The sequence below is a fragment of the Monodon monoceros genome, unplaced genomic scaffold, assembly GCF_005190385.1.
Source record: "Monodon monoceros isolate NGI ecotype Baffin Bay Population unplaced genomic scaffold, NGI_Narwhal_1 Super_Scaffold_19, whole genome shotgun sequence".
Lineage (NCBI taxonomy): Eukaryota > Metazoa > Chordata > Mammalia > Artiodactyla > Monodontidae > Monodon > Monodon monoceros.
In genome coordinates, this window is record NW_021703775.1 from 49,919,692 (window position 1) to 49,937,787 (window position 18,096).

At 49.8% G+C, this 18,096-nt stretch overlaps 1 protein-coding gene across 1 annotated transcript in view; it reads left to right on the forward strand.

Annotated features, from left to right (window-relative positions):
* Positions 1–7,413, forward strand: part of STPG4 (sperm-tail PG-rich repeat containing 4) — a 40,976-nt gene extending 33,563 nt beyond the window's left edge. The window contains 3 exon segments of the mRNA XM_029231615.1: positions 4,564–4,668; positions 7,292–7,391; positions 7,394–7,413. Coding sequence (XP_029087448.1) covers positions 4,564–4,668; positions 7,292–7,391; positions 7,394–7,413 — 225 coding nt within the window.
* Positions 7,414–18,096: the final 10,683 nt, after the last annotated feature.

Here is an 18,096-nt window from a genome sequence, read left to right on the forward strand (position 1 = left end):
AGACTGAGGTGGCTTAAACAACAGAAATGTATTGTCTCTGTTCTAGAGGCTAGAAGTCCAAGATCAAGGTGCCAGCAGTTTCGGTTCCTTTCGAGTGAGGGAAAGTCAGTTCCATGCTGCTCTCGTAGCTTCCTGTGGTCTCCTGGCCATCTTTGGCATTCCTTGGTTTGTAGATCCCTGCCTTCATTTTCACATGATGTTTTCCCCGTCTGTGTGTCTCTGTGCCCAAAATTCCCCCCTTTTAAAGGATACCATTCATATTGGATTAGGGCCTATCCTAATGACCTCATCTTAACTTACTACATCTGGAGTGACCTCATTTCCAAGTAAGGTCACATTGTGAGGTACTGGGAATTCCAAATCCACAGGTCTTAAGAATTTGGGGGGAACACCATTCAACACTCAACATAATTCAACACACCAAAAACTCATAGGATTTATGGATTTGGGAGAACATAATTCAATACACAAAATCGTGGGGTAATTTCATCTACTCTCACACAGTCTTTCAGAGGCACCTGGCACCTCTCAGTTCCTGAGCGGTGTTGTGTAGATAAGCCAATCCCATCTTCTCAGCCCTGGAGGAGGAGTGTGTTCAGTGGCAGGTGAGGGGGTGGCAAGGCTTTTACCAAAGGCCTACAACGGTACTAAGCATTATTGCACATTAGGGGTTGGAACAGAACTGGTCAAGAAGACCAAGGTGGAGGCTATGGTATGTCTTCATGGTACGACACGGTCCCAGGAGCACGCCAGAAAAATGAGTGAGACCCATGCATTCCGAGTCCTTTGCAGTAAGTGGAAAACTCCAGCTCTTTGTAACATCCCACTGAGATCAAACTTACGTAGCACAGGCCAGGTACACCAAGGGCCTGGTTTGGAATCTTGAAGCCATGCAGCTAGCTCTGCCCTCACTCAGCACCATGCTAGCTCCTCACATCTTCATTTCTTCTTTTTTGGTGTTTCTGTTTGCCTGTGTCCCTCACTGGACCATAAACTCCTCTAGGTCGATGATAGTATTTTATTCATCATCAAATACTGTCATACATAAAATACTGTGTAATCCCTTAAGGTTAAGATTGTCCTCAAGTAGAAACTCAATTAGATAAGACTTTTTCAAAGGCAAGAGAAAGATATGATCATCTTACCAGGAGGGTTGAGATGTAATCATGCCCCGAATCGCGGAATGGGAGCTATAAAAGGTTCCTGTCGTTTCTTTTGGCAGCAGGTTCTGGGATTCTAGGAAGGTGATAATTCTGTTCTCCCTTGGCACCAGATGTCAATGGTCTTTGAAAAGTTTAGTTTGGGAAACCCAGAGTTGCCAAAGCATGGCCCTGATGATAGGAAGGTTTAAGAAATGGTCCATCCAATTTGTGCAAGAGGTGCTTAGTACTGCTTGATGAACCTGGGTGCCACCCTTCACCCACACATCGTACGTAATGTGGTCCAAAGTTCTGGATCATGCTCAGAGATCGCCAGCAAACCAGAGAGCAGAATCCCCAACTTCAGGGAGGGGTAGGACACAGTTAAATGTCCTTCTTTTTTTTTTTTTTTCAATTGATATATAGTTGATGTACAATATTATGTAAGTTACAGATGTACAATATAGTGATTCACAATTTTTAAAGGGTAGTTATTAATAAAATATTGGTCATGTTCCCTGTGTGATACAATATATCCTTGTAGCTTATTTTATACATAATAGTTTGTACCTCTTAATCTCCTATTCCTATATTACCCCTCCCTGTTCTTGTTTTAAACACCCCTCTCGTTGAACCAGGTCCATTTCTCAGCACACATTCAGAGGCAGCCTGGACCAAGTCCCCTTCCCTCCTTTCAGCTCTGCCCACTTGCCATCCTCGGTTAGGGCAGAATCGGGGACTCTGCTGGAGCTGCTTCCCGCCCATTGCAGGGCCCTGGCCTGACCATTACTTCTCACTTAGAGCAGGATTCCTGTGGCTTCTGGAATATGAACTTGGGCCCATATCCACTTCCTTAATGTTCCCCACTTAAAAGATCCCATGTAACACATGGGGGGCAAATAGCATTTAGTAATTTCTTTCTGCCCTAAGTCTCAGGCCCTTTGATTCAGATGACCAGGCACATGCAGGGAGGCTGCTGGATGGCATAGGCGCACATCAGGGCTTCGCCAGGCCTGGCACCTGGCCTCCCAAGCAGCTCATGACTTGGAAGCTTAGAAGTGAAAGCCGCATGAGGCCTGGGGGGAAAGGGTGCAGGTCACAGCATTTCTTAGCCACCCCGCAGACAGCTAGGCTGTCGTAGGCGTAGGGTCAGTGGTATCACCCTCAGCAGCATCTTTGGCCGCAGCTACCGCTTTGGCTTGAGAGCTTACATTTCTTACGGCCAAACCAAAGGGACTCTGTGCAAACCGTTCCTGTCCAGATTTCCCCGCCTTTCTATGCCTGTGTTCTTATCGTGGCTTGGACTTCTCCAGTGGGAGCACAGAGGTTGGTCACGTCGTACGGAGAGCCTTGCCCTGACAGCGATCTTTGTCCCATGGATGCATCAGGTTGAAAACACTGCTATTTCATCTCTCTGCCACGAATTGTAAAATGATGAGGCGCATCCCTTGATTATCAGATTTGTGCTTGGCTGATAATAACAGACTTCATTCGTGGTGGATAATTGAGAATGGCAGCCCTAATTATGCTGCTGTACCACCCAAAGGAGAGCAGGGTTTTGAAAGCCTTGCTCTTAAATCCTGAGAAGGGGCTGCAGTTGGTGCTTGTTCAGCCAAAGCCATTGAGCTACCTTGTGGCTCAGCCTCATATGTTACAGGATCTTACAGGAACATTTCTGTTTTAACCTTACTGCTCATTTTCTTTCTTTCCCTACCCCCTTTTTCACTTACCCAATTTCCATCTTCATTTATCTATACATTAGGTATAATTTTTTTCATATTTCAAGAGTACTTAAGTCCATCATAGAAAAATTAGAAATTGCCAATAAGCAAAAAAAAAAAAAAAAAAGTTTCTTTTTACTCAACACGGCACCACCTGGAGAAAACTACTGTCAGTGACCGTTCCATTTCCAGTTTTTTTAGGCACACTTTTTAAAGCTTGCATTGTTAACAATATTTGGGAATAGTGTTTATGTCCCTAAAAATTCATCAACCTGGATGGCTGGATGGAAGAATCACAATTTATTTAACCAGGCACACGTCTTTTAGAAACAATGTTATAGTGAATGTCTCTGTGGCCAAATATTTGCACACATTCTCAATTGTTTCCTTAGGAAGAATTCCTAAAAATGGAATTGATGGGTCAAAATGATAAATATATATTGTCTTTAACTTTGTACTGTAGAAAGTTTAAAAATATATACCACATAGACAGAACCCCCATGTACCCATTTGAAAGTGACCAGCTCCTGGCCAGTCCATACCCCACCCACTTCCCCTAGTTCCTGTGTTGTTTAGAAACAGATCCAAGACATCATTCCAGAAAGACTCTTTTCTGTCAAATAGCACAGGTATTTGAAAATGGGAGAGGAAAAGAAGTGAATTGCTAGAAAATAAGGAAAGGTTAACATTTTGTCTGTGTTATCTACGGTGCTGTTTGGGCTGTGTTCATTTTCCTGCCGTACCTGGGCTCAGGACTCATCACCTGTCTTCTGGGTTCCCGTAGCAATCTTGTAACCAGACTCCTTTCTTCTTTCTCTCCCTTTGGATAGGTATATCTGTTTTTAAGCTGTTTCATAGCTTGCCAAATTGTGTGCTTCAGAAAGGCTAATCAAATTGATACTTCCACCAAAGTCATATAGTAGTGTCCACGCTGTGGATAAAGTTTTCCTCCCTCCTTTCCTCCCTCCCTCCCTTCCTCCCTTCCTCCTTCCCTCTCTTCCTTCCTCCCTCCCTCCCTTTCTTCCTCCCTCCCTCCCTCTCTTTCTTTCCTGGCCCCCACAAAAGTATCTCTTTGTTTTAATTACACCTTATTTGGCTATTAATGACCTTAAAGCCCGCCCCAGCCCCCAGTTTCCTCACTGCATTTCCTCTTTGTGAATTGCCTTTTGCTAACTTTTCTTTTGATGTGTTTGTCTTTTTAAAATTGTGTTCGTGCATTTCTGTTAACCTCATAGCATTGTATCAATACTTAGGTCAGTGAATTGCTGTGAATACTTTTTTTTTTTTTTGGACTAAGAGAACATATGCTGCATTTATATGAAAGAATAAGCATGTTTTATAAAGCTAACAGCTCAGAGCAGCAAGTCACTGTCAACAGAGGGACAAGAATGGAGTGAGGCCCGCAGGGGTGGGCAGGGTGCCTGGGAAAGAAGAGGGCATCCAGGCAGGGACAGGGGAGACTTTCACAAGTCACCTAACTCCAGTCTTCACAGTCATCCATGAGGCAGGTAAAGCAGGTATTATTCCCATTCACAGTGGCTTGTGCCAGGGCACACCTTAATAAGATCTTCTGAGCCCCAATCCAGGGATTTTTCTACCCTATCACACTGATTCATATGCTTATTCATAAAAGGCAAATATAGCATCAAAATATATCTGATATCACTATTTATGAAACACTTAAAAAATTTTTTTTTCTACAGCGTGAAGGCCCAGGACCAGGTCATTATAACTTGAAAATACCTTCAGTAAGTTCTGTTACTTCCTGTTTTCAATCCAGAGTACCTCGATTCTTGCCTGCCTGTTCAGTAAGTATCCTAAAAGACAGATGTGGCTGTAGGTTTTGTGGCTGGTGGGTGGGTGGGGAGTGGGCATTGGGGGTCGGATGGGGGTAGCAGAGTTATATACAATTCTAGTATATATACACTAAAATTGCTTATCAAGGCAGCAAAGGGCATAGAGCTTCCTCGGCAAGCCCTCGGCCAGCTTCAGGCTCAGAGTGACTCCAGACCTGAAGGCCGTGGCTGAATTATGGGTCCAGTTGCGAACAGCCAGCGCAGTAATTAGCCATCGGTGTTATGTCCTGGATGCTCTGGGGGGAAACTCCTTTAGCGAATTGAAGCCAGCAGTGGGCACAGGCTGCCCCCGCCCATCCAGAACTGCCATTCTTTGTGTATGTGTCTTCTGGGAACAAAAAGTCACAGCAGAAACATTATGATTGAACCAAAGGGGACCATTAAGGCCTGAGCCATCATCCTGCCCCCAAGGACTCGGGACAGACAGGGAAGAGGCTCAAGTTCATGGAGATACACAAAGAAGGTGGATTCTGGGAGTGTGCGAGAGCCTCTGAGGCCTAGAGAAGACCAAGAAAGATGGCAAAAGCATAACATGGAGCTTATGAAAGTGGCTAGGGCTGTTGTTCGTTTGATGCTAAAAGTTTGAATTCCCCTGGCCTTGTTGTTCCTAGCCAGCACCTCAGTCTGAAAGTCCCCCAAACTCAGTGGTTTGTAGCCTTATTGGACATGGTTAGGAAGACAGAAACACGAATTCTGCTCATAGGAAAACGGCACCACCCCGGGGTGGGGGGCGAACAAGGAGGGTGGGAGGAGCTGGGGCGGTGGGCAGGAGACAGCTGCCTGCAGGTCACCTCCCCCAGCACCCCCTGGGTTGTCCCAGGCCATCTCGCTGCAGAGCTGCCAGCTGCGGTGCTACAGTGTGGCAGCGGTGTGGTCTTTCTCTGGAGGAATACTGGGGAGGCCCCACCAATAGTATTAAAAACACACCAACAGCGGGAGGCTAGTGGATCCCTTCAGCGGGTCCTCACACCCTAGCGGCATTATCATGACCCAAACACAGATTTTTGTCAGAGCTCACAGCTCCTCAGGAAGTTGGAGTCATGCTAACCAAACTCCAGGGAGACTGATGGAGAAGCCGGAAGGTGTGGTATTCATTTACAAGTGTCCGGCAAGGGGGCTGGTGTCTGGGGCCGCTGCTCTGTGGAGCGTCTCCCCTTGTAGGAAACTCGGAAGGAAGCCAACGACAATCAGAAATTTGCTTGGTGACAGTGGAATCAGGGCTGGGGGACGGAGCCGGATGTTCTCAAGGTCTGAGAACTACACCCAGTAGCCTCCTGAGGGGTGGCCTTGCGAGGCCCAGGCCCACGAACCTCCTGTTTGGGGACTGGCCTTCCAGGACTCCACACGCATGCTGCTTCCTCATTAAGAGCACTAATAAAGGCTTCGGCTTCCTTTGACGTCTGGCCAGGAGTTGATTAGATTTCCAGGCTGCTCCCCTGCTTTTGGCAAGGAAAACATCCTGTCTAAAGCAGCATCTGCAGGCAGCTGATCTCATCCACTCTGGGCTGACGCTCTAGTAATCCTGTTTCCACTCTCACTGTTTCCTGAAGAGATAACAAACTGCAAGGAAGGATGGCAATGACAAGTAGGTGATGATAGGGGATAATAATAGCGGTGGTGGCTAGCGTGTGGAGCAGTATTGCTGCCAGCCTGGTGGTGCTGTCTGTCTTTCGGGGCCCCCAGTGAACCTCAAAACCTCACTTGCTGGGTAAGGCGTGGGAAGCACGTGGCCCAGGGTCACATTGAGCCATTGGTGGTGGGACTAGGACTCAAACCCAGCCCCGTCTGACATTAAAACCCTTCCCTTAACGATACCCAGAGACACCAGTGTGTCTCTAAGATAAAATATTGGGGCGTTCAAGAATATGTGGGTGCACCTCAGCATGGGCAACACTGACTTCAGAAATCAAAGTCTTCGTCTATGAGAATGACATTCATTTATATCTCATCACTATAGAAGAGAAGCTTTCTTTAAATAATTGGCTAAATAATTTTTCAAGAATTTCATCAAAATGAAAACATGGCTTTTCAAAATTAGAACTCATCAGTCCCTTGAGAATACATCCCTCCGAGCCCGAGGTCCACAGCCCCTGGTAGTGAAGCACCTTACTCTATTACACTGGGGAAAACGATGGAAACACAGGAGTTTGGGCTTTTGAGGTCAACCACCCAGGTTCAGAATCCATCCTCTCCAACCCATTACCACTAGACTGAGGTCATTGAGGGCGGAGGGCGGGGAGAGACGCTGGCATCCCCAGGGACAGGGGGTGCCCTGGAGAAAGCGTGCCTTGAGGTGAGGGTGGGATGTGAGCCTGCCTCCCCTGGGCTGTCACTTGCTTGTCCTCTCTTCTCTCAGCACCTCTGCAGCCTTGGGGAGAGCCGTGGACAGGATCAGGTCTCAGCCCCTAGGACAGGCTCTAATTCCAGGGTGCACAGGCCCCAGCCCCGGCCACTGTGGCCCTCGTCTCCCTCCGTGGGGATTTGCCAGCCACGTCTGAGCGCACAGCCAGGCTCAGGAGGCTTCAGGTTCTGGTGTCACTATCTCATCACTCCCTGTTTTCTGCTGTGTTTTCAGAAAACGCCAGGCCCAGGAGCGTACACGTCTTCAGCACAATTCCCCGAGCAGCCCCGGACCATAGCCAAAATGGGCCGAGAACATAGCCTTTTCTTCAACAACACAATTGGCTTTTAAAATAAACCCATCTTGGCCCTAAGCGACTTTGAGTTTTAGTAAGTTCTTATGTTTAGAAAACTCTATTTGGTCTCTTCTTTAGGAGGGTTTGACCACAGACCATAATCGATGGCCTGTGGGGACCACCCAGCCCGCTTATCTGGAATAGTCCCAGCAAAATGTCCAGTTCACGTGCAGAAGTTTCCTGGTTTGAACAATCGGTTATATGTTCCCTCTGTGTGTTGTCAGAGGGTGTATCCCCAGAGGCTGTGCCCCTGGGCTGCTCTCACAGCACCTGGACGGGCCCTGATATGTCAGGTGGGCTCTGTGTGACCTTGGGCTCTCTAGCTGGGTCTCCACTGCACTGGGGTTATCATGCCTCACAGACTCATGGAGACTTTCTCGGGGGGTCGGCATTCAGCCAAGGCCAACCCGAGCTTGACGGGATCCCAACAGATGGTTCTTTCTCTTTCTCAACTCCCTGAAGAGAACAATATTGATTCAACCCGATGAGCATTTGTGGTTTCAAGTCAACAGAAATATTTTGAGGATCTGCTCTGTGTCAGGTGCTGTGCTGGGGTTAGGGAGTGGAGGTTGAAACAAAGATGAACAAGGCATGTGACCGAGTTTAGGGAGGGTTGGAGGGGAGACAAGGCCAGAAAGGTAGTTTGGAATAGTTCCTGGCTTGAGGAAGGCTTTGAAACCCATGCCAAGAGCCTCCTTCTGGTCACCTTGTGTGTGCAGCTCAGGGGTGGCCGTCATGTGGATGGCAGCTCCACCAGCAAGACAGGCCCTAGTCTCGGGAAACTGCGAGATCACCACGCCCGGCGTGTGGAGGAGCAAATTCTGACAACAAAGGCCATAACAGGCGCTCAGAGCGGGGACAGGGCAGCACGGCCCGAGCGGGGAAGGACGGCTGGGTGCAGGAGGCAGCTTGGCTGGTACCCAAGGGACCAGGAGGCCGAGATAGGCAGAGAGGAGAGGGAGGAAGATGGAGGGCAAGGAACCCCATGTGGGCGAAAAGCAGGAAGAAACATTTGCTGGAGGGGAACAGAGGGAGCCTGGCCCAACTAGAGTGGAGGGTGCAGATGGGAGCGGGAGGGGGCTTGGGCAACACCCAGACCACAGGCCAAGTAGTCAGTCCTGCTCTGGGAGCTCCAGCCAGACAGACCCTACGCTGGACAGCCAGGGTCTCATGAAGAATGGGCAGACTAGAGTCATTAATCAATAATAGGAAGGAATCTTTTTCTTTTTAACTAAAAGAAAGAAGAAGAAAACCTAACATAAATCCCTATGTTTTATTATATTAAAAGAAAACCCCAGCTCTCTTCTCTAGTCATATAAACACCATTATATAGCAGGCGTTGGGCGCAAGGAAGAGGTCATCATCTCCCTGGGTTTATCCACGTCTCACATTCGTGGAAGAAACTCCCTGCACTGTGTTCCTTCAGAGCAGAAAACGGCCCCTTGGAAGGTGAGGCAGATGCCTCAGGGGTGGTAGCTCCTGTCCCACTCCGATCAGCACATGGCTGCAGGGCAGATGGGTGGGTCAAAGGCCCCTGCAGGATCAGAAGGTAACGCCGGCAGTTCTGACAGAGCGGGTTTCTCTAGGAAGCAGTGTGTCGGGTTGTGCCTGGCGCTCAGGGCAGCAGTTCTAGAGAGAGGGAGGTGAGAGGCGGTCACATGTCTTGGGGCTCGTGGGTGGAAGGTTAGGGGAAGCCCTCACACTGGCAAGGGTAGGAGGGAGCTTGTGTTGCAGCTATGTGGGATATCTCCCCGACAGCAGTGTGAACCAGGGGCGGGCGGGAACCGCCTCTCTCTCCCTCTGTCTCCCCTCTGCTTCTCCCTCAGGCCAGCCTCTTCCTATGCTTAGGGTCTAATGCAGCCTTCTCCTTGCATCATTTTCTGAGCCCATGCCCTAAAGAACGTAAACAACCCCTCCTGGTTCCAGTATCAGGTTCCCAGGAGAGAGAATCCAGTTGGCCAGCTTGGGTCAGGGGTCCACCCTTGGGCCCTCCAGCTGTGGCCAGGAGGGCCTAGACCCTTGGTGCAGACATAGCTGCAGGGGCCAGCTGTGCCGGGATGGAGGGCAGCTCCACTGTGTTCTAGAAGAGAATGAAGACCCTTTCAGAATAAGAAGGAGAGGGCGTCTCCTGCCTGGCCTGCAAGAAGGGGGCTTTGGAGGCCTGCAGAGACGTCACCTGGAGGTGTGGAACCGCTGGAGAACACTCTGCAGGGCCACCCTTGAGTCTCCAGTCCATGCACTAACTTTGCCCTTCTCCTGTGACTTCTGTCTTCTTTCTGTAGCTGGGGGTACCCCAGCCCTGTCCTCCTTTCCAGTCTTGCCACCTGCCCATAATGCAGCCTCCCCCTCCTCTGTGTCTCCTCTGTGGTGATGTGACGGAGGCTTTTCCCTAGGTGCTAGCAGAGGGGCTGGCAGGCACCAGGCGGTGAGGAGAGCAGTGTTTTGCTTCTCTTCTTTGACATATTCCAGCATTTTTTATAGTAGCTCATACAGGTAGGGAGAGGCTTTTCCAAATAGACCAGAGGGATTCTGGATGGCTTTTTCCTGCCACAAGCCTAAAAACTGGGACGATGTTGGAAGTGCAAGGCCTCCTTCTGTCCTTTCCAACATGGACAGACTGGACAGACTGGGGCTGACTTTGAGCTTGAGCTTTGAGATTAGGATATAAACACCTAGCAGCTACTGCCGTTGTATGCACCCAGTGACAGGTCCAAACTGACTTAGAAAAGCCAAGAGCCGGCAGATGGAAGGGAATGTGGTGTTCATCCTACGTCCCGAGGGGCCTTCCTTGCAGGGTCCCTCCTCCATCCCCCATGGACCGCTGTGACACTGGCTTCTCGAGGTCTGGCCCTGGCTTCCCTGAGCATCCTGCTGTTCCTCTCCCCTCCCCCACCCACACGCCAACTGCCCTCTGAATTTGGCTTCAACCAAAGCGAATGGTTTTCTTGGCTGCAGATACCTTCTGCTGTTGCCATGAAATTCCCTCTGCGTTAAGTCAGAGAGTGTCAAAAGTCGCAGCACTCGTGGGGACAGCTTGTCCTCCCCCCCGCATCTCTTTCCCTCCTTCCTCACCCCCCCTGGCAAACCCCCCCCCCCCCCCATTGCTTTCTGGACCCACAGGGGACACCTTGCAGACCTGGAGGCCTAGGGCCATAGGTTGCTCAGGTGATCGGCCCGGCCTCCAGCATCACCTCTCACCTGCTCGGTGCCACCCGCCTCGAAGCAGCACACAGCTGCCTGGACTCCGGTCCCTGCGGCTAGGATTACTTTGAAAGGCTTATTATCTTGAAAACACTTTCTACAAGTTCAGAATCAGTTGTTCTAAGCTGCATTTTAGAATCCCCGGGGGAGACTTTACAAAGCTCAGGGCCTGGCAGCGCCCAAACAGATCACATCAAACTCTCTTGGGTAGGACTCAGGCCCAGGATTTTTCTAATGTGCCTCCGCGCCCCCCGCTCCCCAGGTGATTGCAATGATCAGCCAAGGCTGAGAACAGAGGCTGAGATGGTGTGAAGGCACCAATCACCAATAGCTCTGGGCGGGGCCACAGGTAGTTCCCCCCACCCCTGAAGGTTTAAGAAGACTTCGCCGTTGCCCTAGGAAGTTACGCTCCAGCTAAGAAGAGGTTGGTCCGTGTTACCATCTGGCTGAGTCCTAAGGAAAGAGGATGGCGCCGGGCCGGATGGTCTGAGCGAAGTAAGTTCCTGGAACGTTGCCGGTGGAGGTCATTCTGCGTGGAGAGGTCAGCAGGGCCCTTGAACTCAGGCACCTCTCGCCAGCCTGACTCTTGGCTGAGCTTCTCACAGATCTTTGGCTTCGGCCAAGGGCGGGGCTGCAGGCATACAGAGCCTGCCAGGCCCAAAGGGAGGGGTTTGGGTTCCGGTTTCAAGGCCGCAGGGACCGGGTGGGCTTGTGGGCGCCAGTGCCAGAGACCCAGACGCTGGTCCGGCTTGCCAACCGTCTCCCCAGAGAAGGGGCGACTCTGGATGGCAGGAAGAGCCAAGGCTGACGGAGGCCTGGAGATTGGGGGTGGCGAGTAGGCGGGTGGGGGGGGCGGGGGGGGCGGACACAAGGAGGAGGAGCCAGAGGAAGGGGAGGCCCGGGGGATGGGCGCGTGGAGGATGTCTCTCAGCAGGCGCTTCGCATTGCCTTGCTGACAGCACCCTTAGCTCTATGACACAGAAAAGTGTGTCACCCTTTCGAAGAGAGATAGGGGCTCAGAGAGGCCCATCAGGGGAGGGAGGTGGCAATGTGGCTGCTTTGGGTCGGAGTGTGGCTTAGTCCCTGAGAAGTGTAGGCAGGAAGGGAGCTCAGGCCCAGTGACACTGCATCTCTGGTCACCAGAGTGGGCTCCGGGGGATGGGGGTGGGGAGCCAGGGAACTGAGCGACCTGGGAGGGGGCAGGGTTGGATGGCAAAGCAGTGCACTGGAGCTGTGCAGGTCACAAACAGAGCTCTGGGCTTGATGAGGGCTGGCCTTTGTCCCCTCACCCCCTTTCCGAAGTCCCAGAGCTCAGAGGTCCTGCATGGTAACTGAGGGCCATCACAGAGAAAGGAAGTTGCTGGAGCTTCTCTTATTCATCAGGACCAGAGGGGACGCTTGGAAACACGCCAGGCAGGGTCACAGCTGTTGAGGCTTCTAATCCCCAACCCGTCCTGGGCTGGGCATGGGAGCTGGACTGCAGAGAACCTGTGTGCCTGGGGTAGCTCACTGTGGAAACTGACCATCTGTTAGTTTCCCATGGCCGCTGTAACAAATTTCCATAGACTCTGGTGCTTAAAGCAACGCAGATTTATTCTCTTACAGTTCAGGAGGTCAGGGGTCCCCAAATCAGTCTCACTGGGCTAAAGTCAAGGTGCTGGCAGGCTGGTTCCAGAAGGAGTCTCTTTCTGGGAGCTCTGAGAGGAGAATATTTTCTTCTCTTCTTTAGCTTCTAGAGACCACCTGCATTCTGTTGCTCACGGCCGCTTCCTCAGATCACTGCAAACTCCTGCTCCCACAATCACATCTACTCCTGACTCTGACCCACCTGGTTTCCTCTCCTCTTGTAAGGAGCCTTATGATTATATTGGGCCCACCTGGATACTCTCCCCATCTCAAGACCCTTAACTTAATCACGTTTGCAAAGTCCCTTTACCATGTGAAAGAACATATTCTAAGGTTCTGGGGATTAGACAGGGACACCTTCGGGAGGGCGTTATTCAGTATTCCACACCGTCTATCTAACTTGTAGCTGGGGGGATGTGAGGCATCCTTTTGCCTGAAATGCTACTCTCCCGTGGCCCTTCTTGTGCTATCTTCCCCTTCCCCAGTCTTCCCCAAGCTGGTTGGTGCTTCTCCTAAGGGCTCCAGTAGTCCCCAGATCCTTGCCTGAGGCCAGCGTTGGACTGTAGGCTCTGAGATCATAGAGTTGGGACCTACTGGGGCATTGGTGAATTTCCCGGTGCCTAGTACAGTGTTAGCATATAGTAGATACTCAATACTATATTTTACTGAGGTATAGTTGATACAACATTATGTAAGTTTCAGGTGTAAAACATAATGATTTACAATTTTAAAGGTTAGACTCCATTTATAGCTATTATAAAATATTGGCTGTATTCCCTGTGTTGTACTATATACGCTTGTAGCTTATTTATTTTATACATGGTAGTTTGTACCTCTTAGTCCTCTATGCCTATCTTGCCCCTTTCCTCTCCCCACTGGTAACCACTAGTTCATTCTCTATATCTGTAAATCTGTTTATTTTTTTGTTATATGCACTAGTTTGTATTAGTTTTTGGATTCCACATTTAAGTGATATCATACAGTATTTGTCTTTCTCTGTCTGACATATTTCACTGAGCATAATACCCTCCAGGTCCATCCATGTTGTTGCAAATGGCAAAATTTCACTTTTTTATGGCCGAGTAGTATTCTATTGTGTCTATATGTGCCCCATCTTCTTTATCCTTTCATCTGTTGATGGACACTTAGGTTGCTTCCATATCTTGGCACTTGTAAATAATGCTGCTATGAACATTGGAGTGCATTTATCTTTTTGAATTAGTGCTTTTGTTTTTTATTTTTCTTTTTGGATATATATGCAGAAGGAGAATTGCTGAGTCATGTGGTAGTTCTATTTTTAGCTTTTTGAGAAGCCTCCATACTGTTTTCCACAGTGACTGCACCAGTTTACATTCCCACCAACAGTGTAGGAGCGTTCCCATTTCTCTACATCCTTGCCAACATTTGTTATTTGTGTTCTTTTTGATGGTAGCCATTCTGACAGATGTGATATCTCATTGTGGTTTTAATTTGCATTTCTCTGATGATTGACGATGTTGAGCATCTTTTCATGTGCCTGTTGGCCATTTGTGTGTCTTCTTTGGAGAAATGTCTATTAAGGTTTTCCCCCCGTTTCTTAATCAAGTTGTTTGTTTTTTTGATGTTGAGTTGTATGAGCTGTTTATATAGTTTGGATATTAACCCCTTATTGGTCATATCATTTGCAAATATTTTCTCTCATTCAGTAGGTTGTCTTTTCGTTTTGTCATAGGTTTCCTTTGCTGTGCAAAAGCTTTTACGTTTAATTAGGTCCCATTTGTTTATTTCTGCTTTTATTTCTTTTGGCTTAGGAGACAGATCCAAAAAAATATTGGTATGATTTATGTCAAAGAGGGTTCTGCTTATGTTTTCTTCTGGGAGTTTTATGGTTTCTGGTGTTACCTTTAGGTCTTTAATCCATTTGGAGTTTATTTTTGTATATGATGTGGGAAAAGTGTTCTAATTTCATTCTTTTACATGTAGCTGTCTAGTTTTCCCTACACCACTTACTGAAGAGATGGTCTTTTCCCCATTGTATATTCTTGGCTCCTTTGTCATAGATTAATTGACCATAAGTTTGTGGATTTATTTATGGGCTGTCTGTTTTGTTCCATTGATTTATGTGACTGTCTCTGTGCCAGTACTGTACTGTTTCGATTACTGTAGCTTTGTAGTATAGTCCGAAAGTCAGGGAGTGTGATACCTCCAGTTTTGTTCTTCTTTCTCAAGATTGTTTTGGCTATTTGGGGTCTTTTGTGTTTCATAAAATCTTTTATATTATGGAAGTTCCTTTATTTTGAACCACAAAGAATTGTCTAGGGAAGGGCTGTTAGCCTGAATATCATCAGCCATTTTTGGTGTTTGCTGACAAAAGTCACCTGATGAAATAAGTTTTTAAAAAGAGGAGGTAAAGAAACTTAGTACTGATTTTAGAAGTCATTCCTGGAGGTTTGACCTTAGGATTGTAGATGTTAGATGTTATAAACAAGCTCTCTAAGACCACTTAAAAAGCAGTCACGTTGGGAGTTCCCTGGTGGTCCGGTGGTTAGGACTCAGCACTTTCACTGCCGTGGGTCCAGGTTCAATCCCTGGTTGGGGAACTAAGATCCCGCAAGCTGTGAGGAGCAGCCAAAAGTTAAAAAAGTAAAAAATAAAAAAGCAGTCACATTAAAAGTCACATTCTGGGGAATGGGGTTGGGCGGGGGGAGAACGCTCCTAATGTTTTACATATGGTACTTATGGCTCCAGTTAAAATCTCCAGTAGCCACATTATTCCAAAAATTTAAATGTGCCCTATCTTATATGGAAATGAAAATGAAGCTTCTGGAAAGTTGTGTTTAATGACCCACATGTCTGTAGTGCAGATGAAGATCCTAATGGCAAAGATGCATGAGTATTTCTAAAATAACTTCTACAATGGGATGAAACACACATGTAACTCTATTAAGAAAATATAATGGATTGAGACCAACTGTAGGTCCTTGAACAGCCATAACAGACTCAGGAGGGCTAAGGTCTCTCTTCAGAGCCCTGTCCCAGGCACCCCCAGGGTGAAGCACTGGGATGGTGTGTGTGCTGGGCAAGAGGGAAGGCTAAGGTCAGCCGGTGGGTGGGGCCAAGGTGGCTTTACTCCACATTTGTACCCCAAGCCTCCCACTGGCAGGAGAGCCTCCCTAAAGGCCAGCTGGTGTCCCGCTCATGAGGGCACATGTAGGTGTGGCTGAGCCCAGGTGTGTGGGATGTGGGGGCCACACCTGGGAAGCAGAACGCCCCAGGGCCTGTGTGCCAGCCTGGGTGTTCTGACAAAGCATAAGGGTCCTATGAGGTGAGTGGTGAGAGGTGCAGGGGGGGAGGGAGGGAGGGAGGGAGAGAAACTTCTGGGAGGTGTGGGAACTGGGTCTTGAAGAAGAAGGGTCACAAGGTGAATTCTGGGAAGAGAGGCCCAGTAGGAGTGGCGTGGACGTGGGAGAGTGTGGGTCATTGAGGGCACAGGAGACACCCTCACAGGTAGGGCGAGGGCCCAGGATGGGGTGTTCCCAGCTCAGAAGAGACACTGTCTGGATGGAGGAGAGTGCCTGGCCCCAGGCTAGCAACTGCCGGGGCCCTCTGTGAGCTCACACTAGCCTGCACTGGGCCAAGCCGTCAAAGCCCCTGCACCCTTGGCGGGGTGCTCTCAGGGGTGCAGGTGTGAGCGGTGTAGGGGGTCCCACTCACAGCCAGTGAGCTGGGGGCCTTGTTGGGGGTCGGGTAGTGAGCTGTGGGCTCCTGGGCACGAGACAGGTGAGAGGGAGCTTGCAGCGGCCTCCTCCTGGGCCCAAGCTGAGGCCATGGAGGTCACAGTCAGTTACAGAGACTGCCCCAGCTGCTGAGACCTGGGGACGGGGAGCTGGGGAAGCCACCTATGCTCTGACCTCCGCACAGAGAAGGGACTCATCTCAGGTGTCAGAGCTGACACCTGAGGCCAGTTAGTCTTTGTGACAGTGTCCCTATGCCTGCTCTGATCCCCATTTCAGCATACACGCTCCTCCTCTGGTTGGCGGGTGTCCCAGGAAGAATGCCTTAGACCAAGGTTCTTGCATGCAGACCGCCTGAGTGTCAATCACTCACTGCCCTGGTGGCTGGAGGCCTCGGGCCGGTCACCTCACCTTCCTGCACTGCCTTCCCTCCCCTGTGAGATGGGCTTTCGCCATGCCCACCGGTGCCCCTTTGCTTCGGGTCGGAGCCCCTCCCCCCGTAGGCGGGTGCCCTGGCATGCGCCCCTCCACCCCCAAAGGCTGGTCTCCAGGTGCACACTGAGAGGAGACCTGGGGAAGGAGAGTGTGCCTCTCTGAGGATGGGCGGGGCCACCAGGAACAAACACACTCGAGGTCCCTTACGTCATCAGGGGGTCATTGCAAGGACTGTGGAAAGGACTCAGATGGGAGTCTTGACTTCGGGCTGCAGGAGCTGGAGAGGTCGTCTGGGATAGAATGGAGCTCTCTTGAGTCCATCGTCTTTTGCCCCCTTGAAAATGGGCATTTCTTTTGATTGGAGAGCTCCATCTTTATGGAGATTCACCTGCTCTGCATTTTTCTATCTTCTTGCCCAGCTGTTCTTCCTTCTTGCCTCCGGCCCTTGGCTTCTGCCGCTTTTCAGCCTCTGCTCCCACCACCAACTGCTTCTGTCTCTGTCCCAACTCTCACCGCAGAGGCCAGACCCTCTGCACCCTTCAGCACTGTCAATGTCATGCAAGGCAAGGAGAGGTGGAGGGACCATTCCACATTAAAGGAGACTAAAGAGATGTGACAACTAAGTGGAATATGTGACCCTGGCCAGGGGAAGACAGTGCTACAAGGAGCAGTGGTGACAAACTGGCATATGGACGGGAGAGGAGAGAAAAATACTGTGTCGGGGTTAAATTCCCTCATTTGTGAACTGTGCTGTGGTTATGTAAGACAAGGACCTTTGTTCTTAGCGAAAACACACTGAATTACTAAGGGGTAAAGGGGCATGATTTATGCAACCTATTCTCAGATGGTTCGGAAAAAAATATGTTTTTAAAAGAGGCCCACAATGACTGACTTCTTGCCAAATTCCAAAGAGACAGTTAAGGGGGGAAGAGAATGAGTGAGAGTGTGAGAGAGCAGGGACGGTCACTACCAGTCTGGGGGTCTCTGTGTGGGATGCCCAGGCCACCTCATAGGCTGTGGGCCAGTGCACAGAGGAGGAACTTTGGTTCTAGAAACCACCCATGGCTCAGTCAGCTGGTGGGCAGGACAGTGGGGTCACATGGCCCGGCGCACAGCTCCCATGGTGACCTTTCCTTGTTTCCGGGTTGCCTGGCATGTTGAGAACCCTCTTGCTCTTTGGGGGACTTTCCAGCTTGTTGAGTGGTCTCTGTTTAAGGAACCTCCTCTCTGGCTGCAGAAGGGGCTAGGGTGGCAGGCAGCACTGAGCATCGGCCGTTCTCCCCTGCTGGAGGATTCCTGGTGATGCACGTTTCCATGGATCCCAGAGGGGTCATTCTGCTGCTTCAGTGACAGGCGCTGCCTGCCTCTCTCCCATCGTCTGGTGAGCTGGTGCTGGCTCTGTGGGTGAGGACCTTACTCTCAGCTTTGCCATATTCCTAGCTGTGAGTGGAGGCACCATGATCTCGTCACCTTTCCGGGGGACAAAACCCACTTCCCTAGGTTGCTGACTACCAAAGGAGCAGGGTCGGAGAGAGAGTCCACCGATAGGCAAAGTGCCTTATGCCTAGTATAGTAGAGGGAGCATGTCAGGATCCTCATTGTTATCAAGAGAAGAGACAGGACAGGAGCCCCCATGATGTACCATAAGTGACAGTGATAGGGAAGGGGTGGGGTGGGTGTTCAAGGGGGTGTGAGTTCTGTTGTCTTCC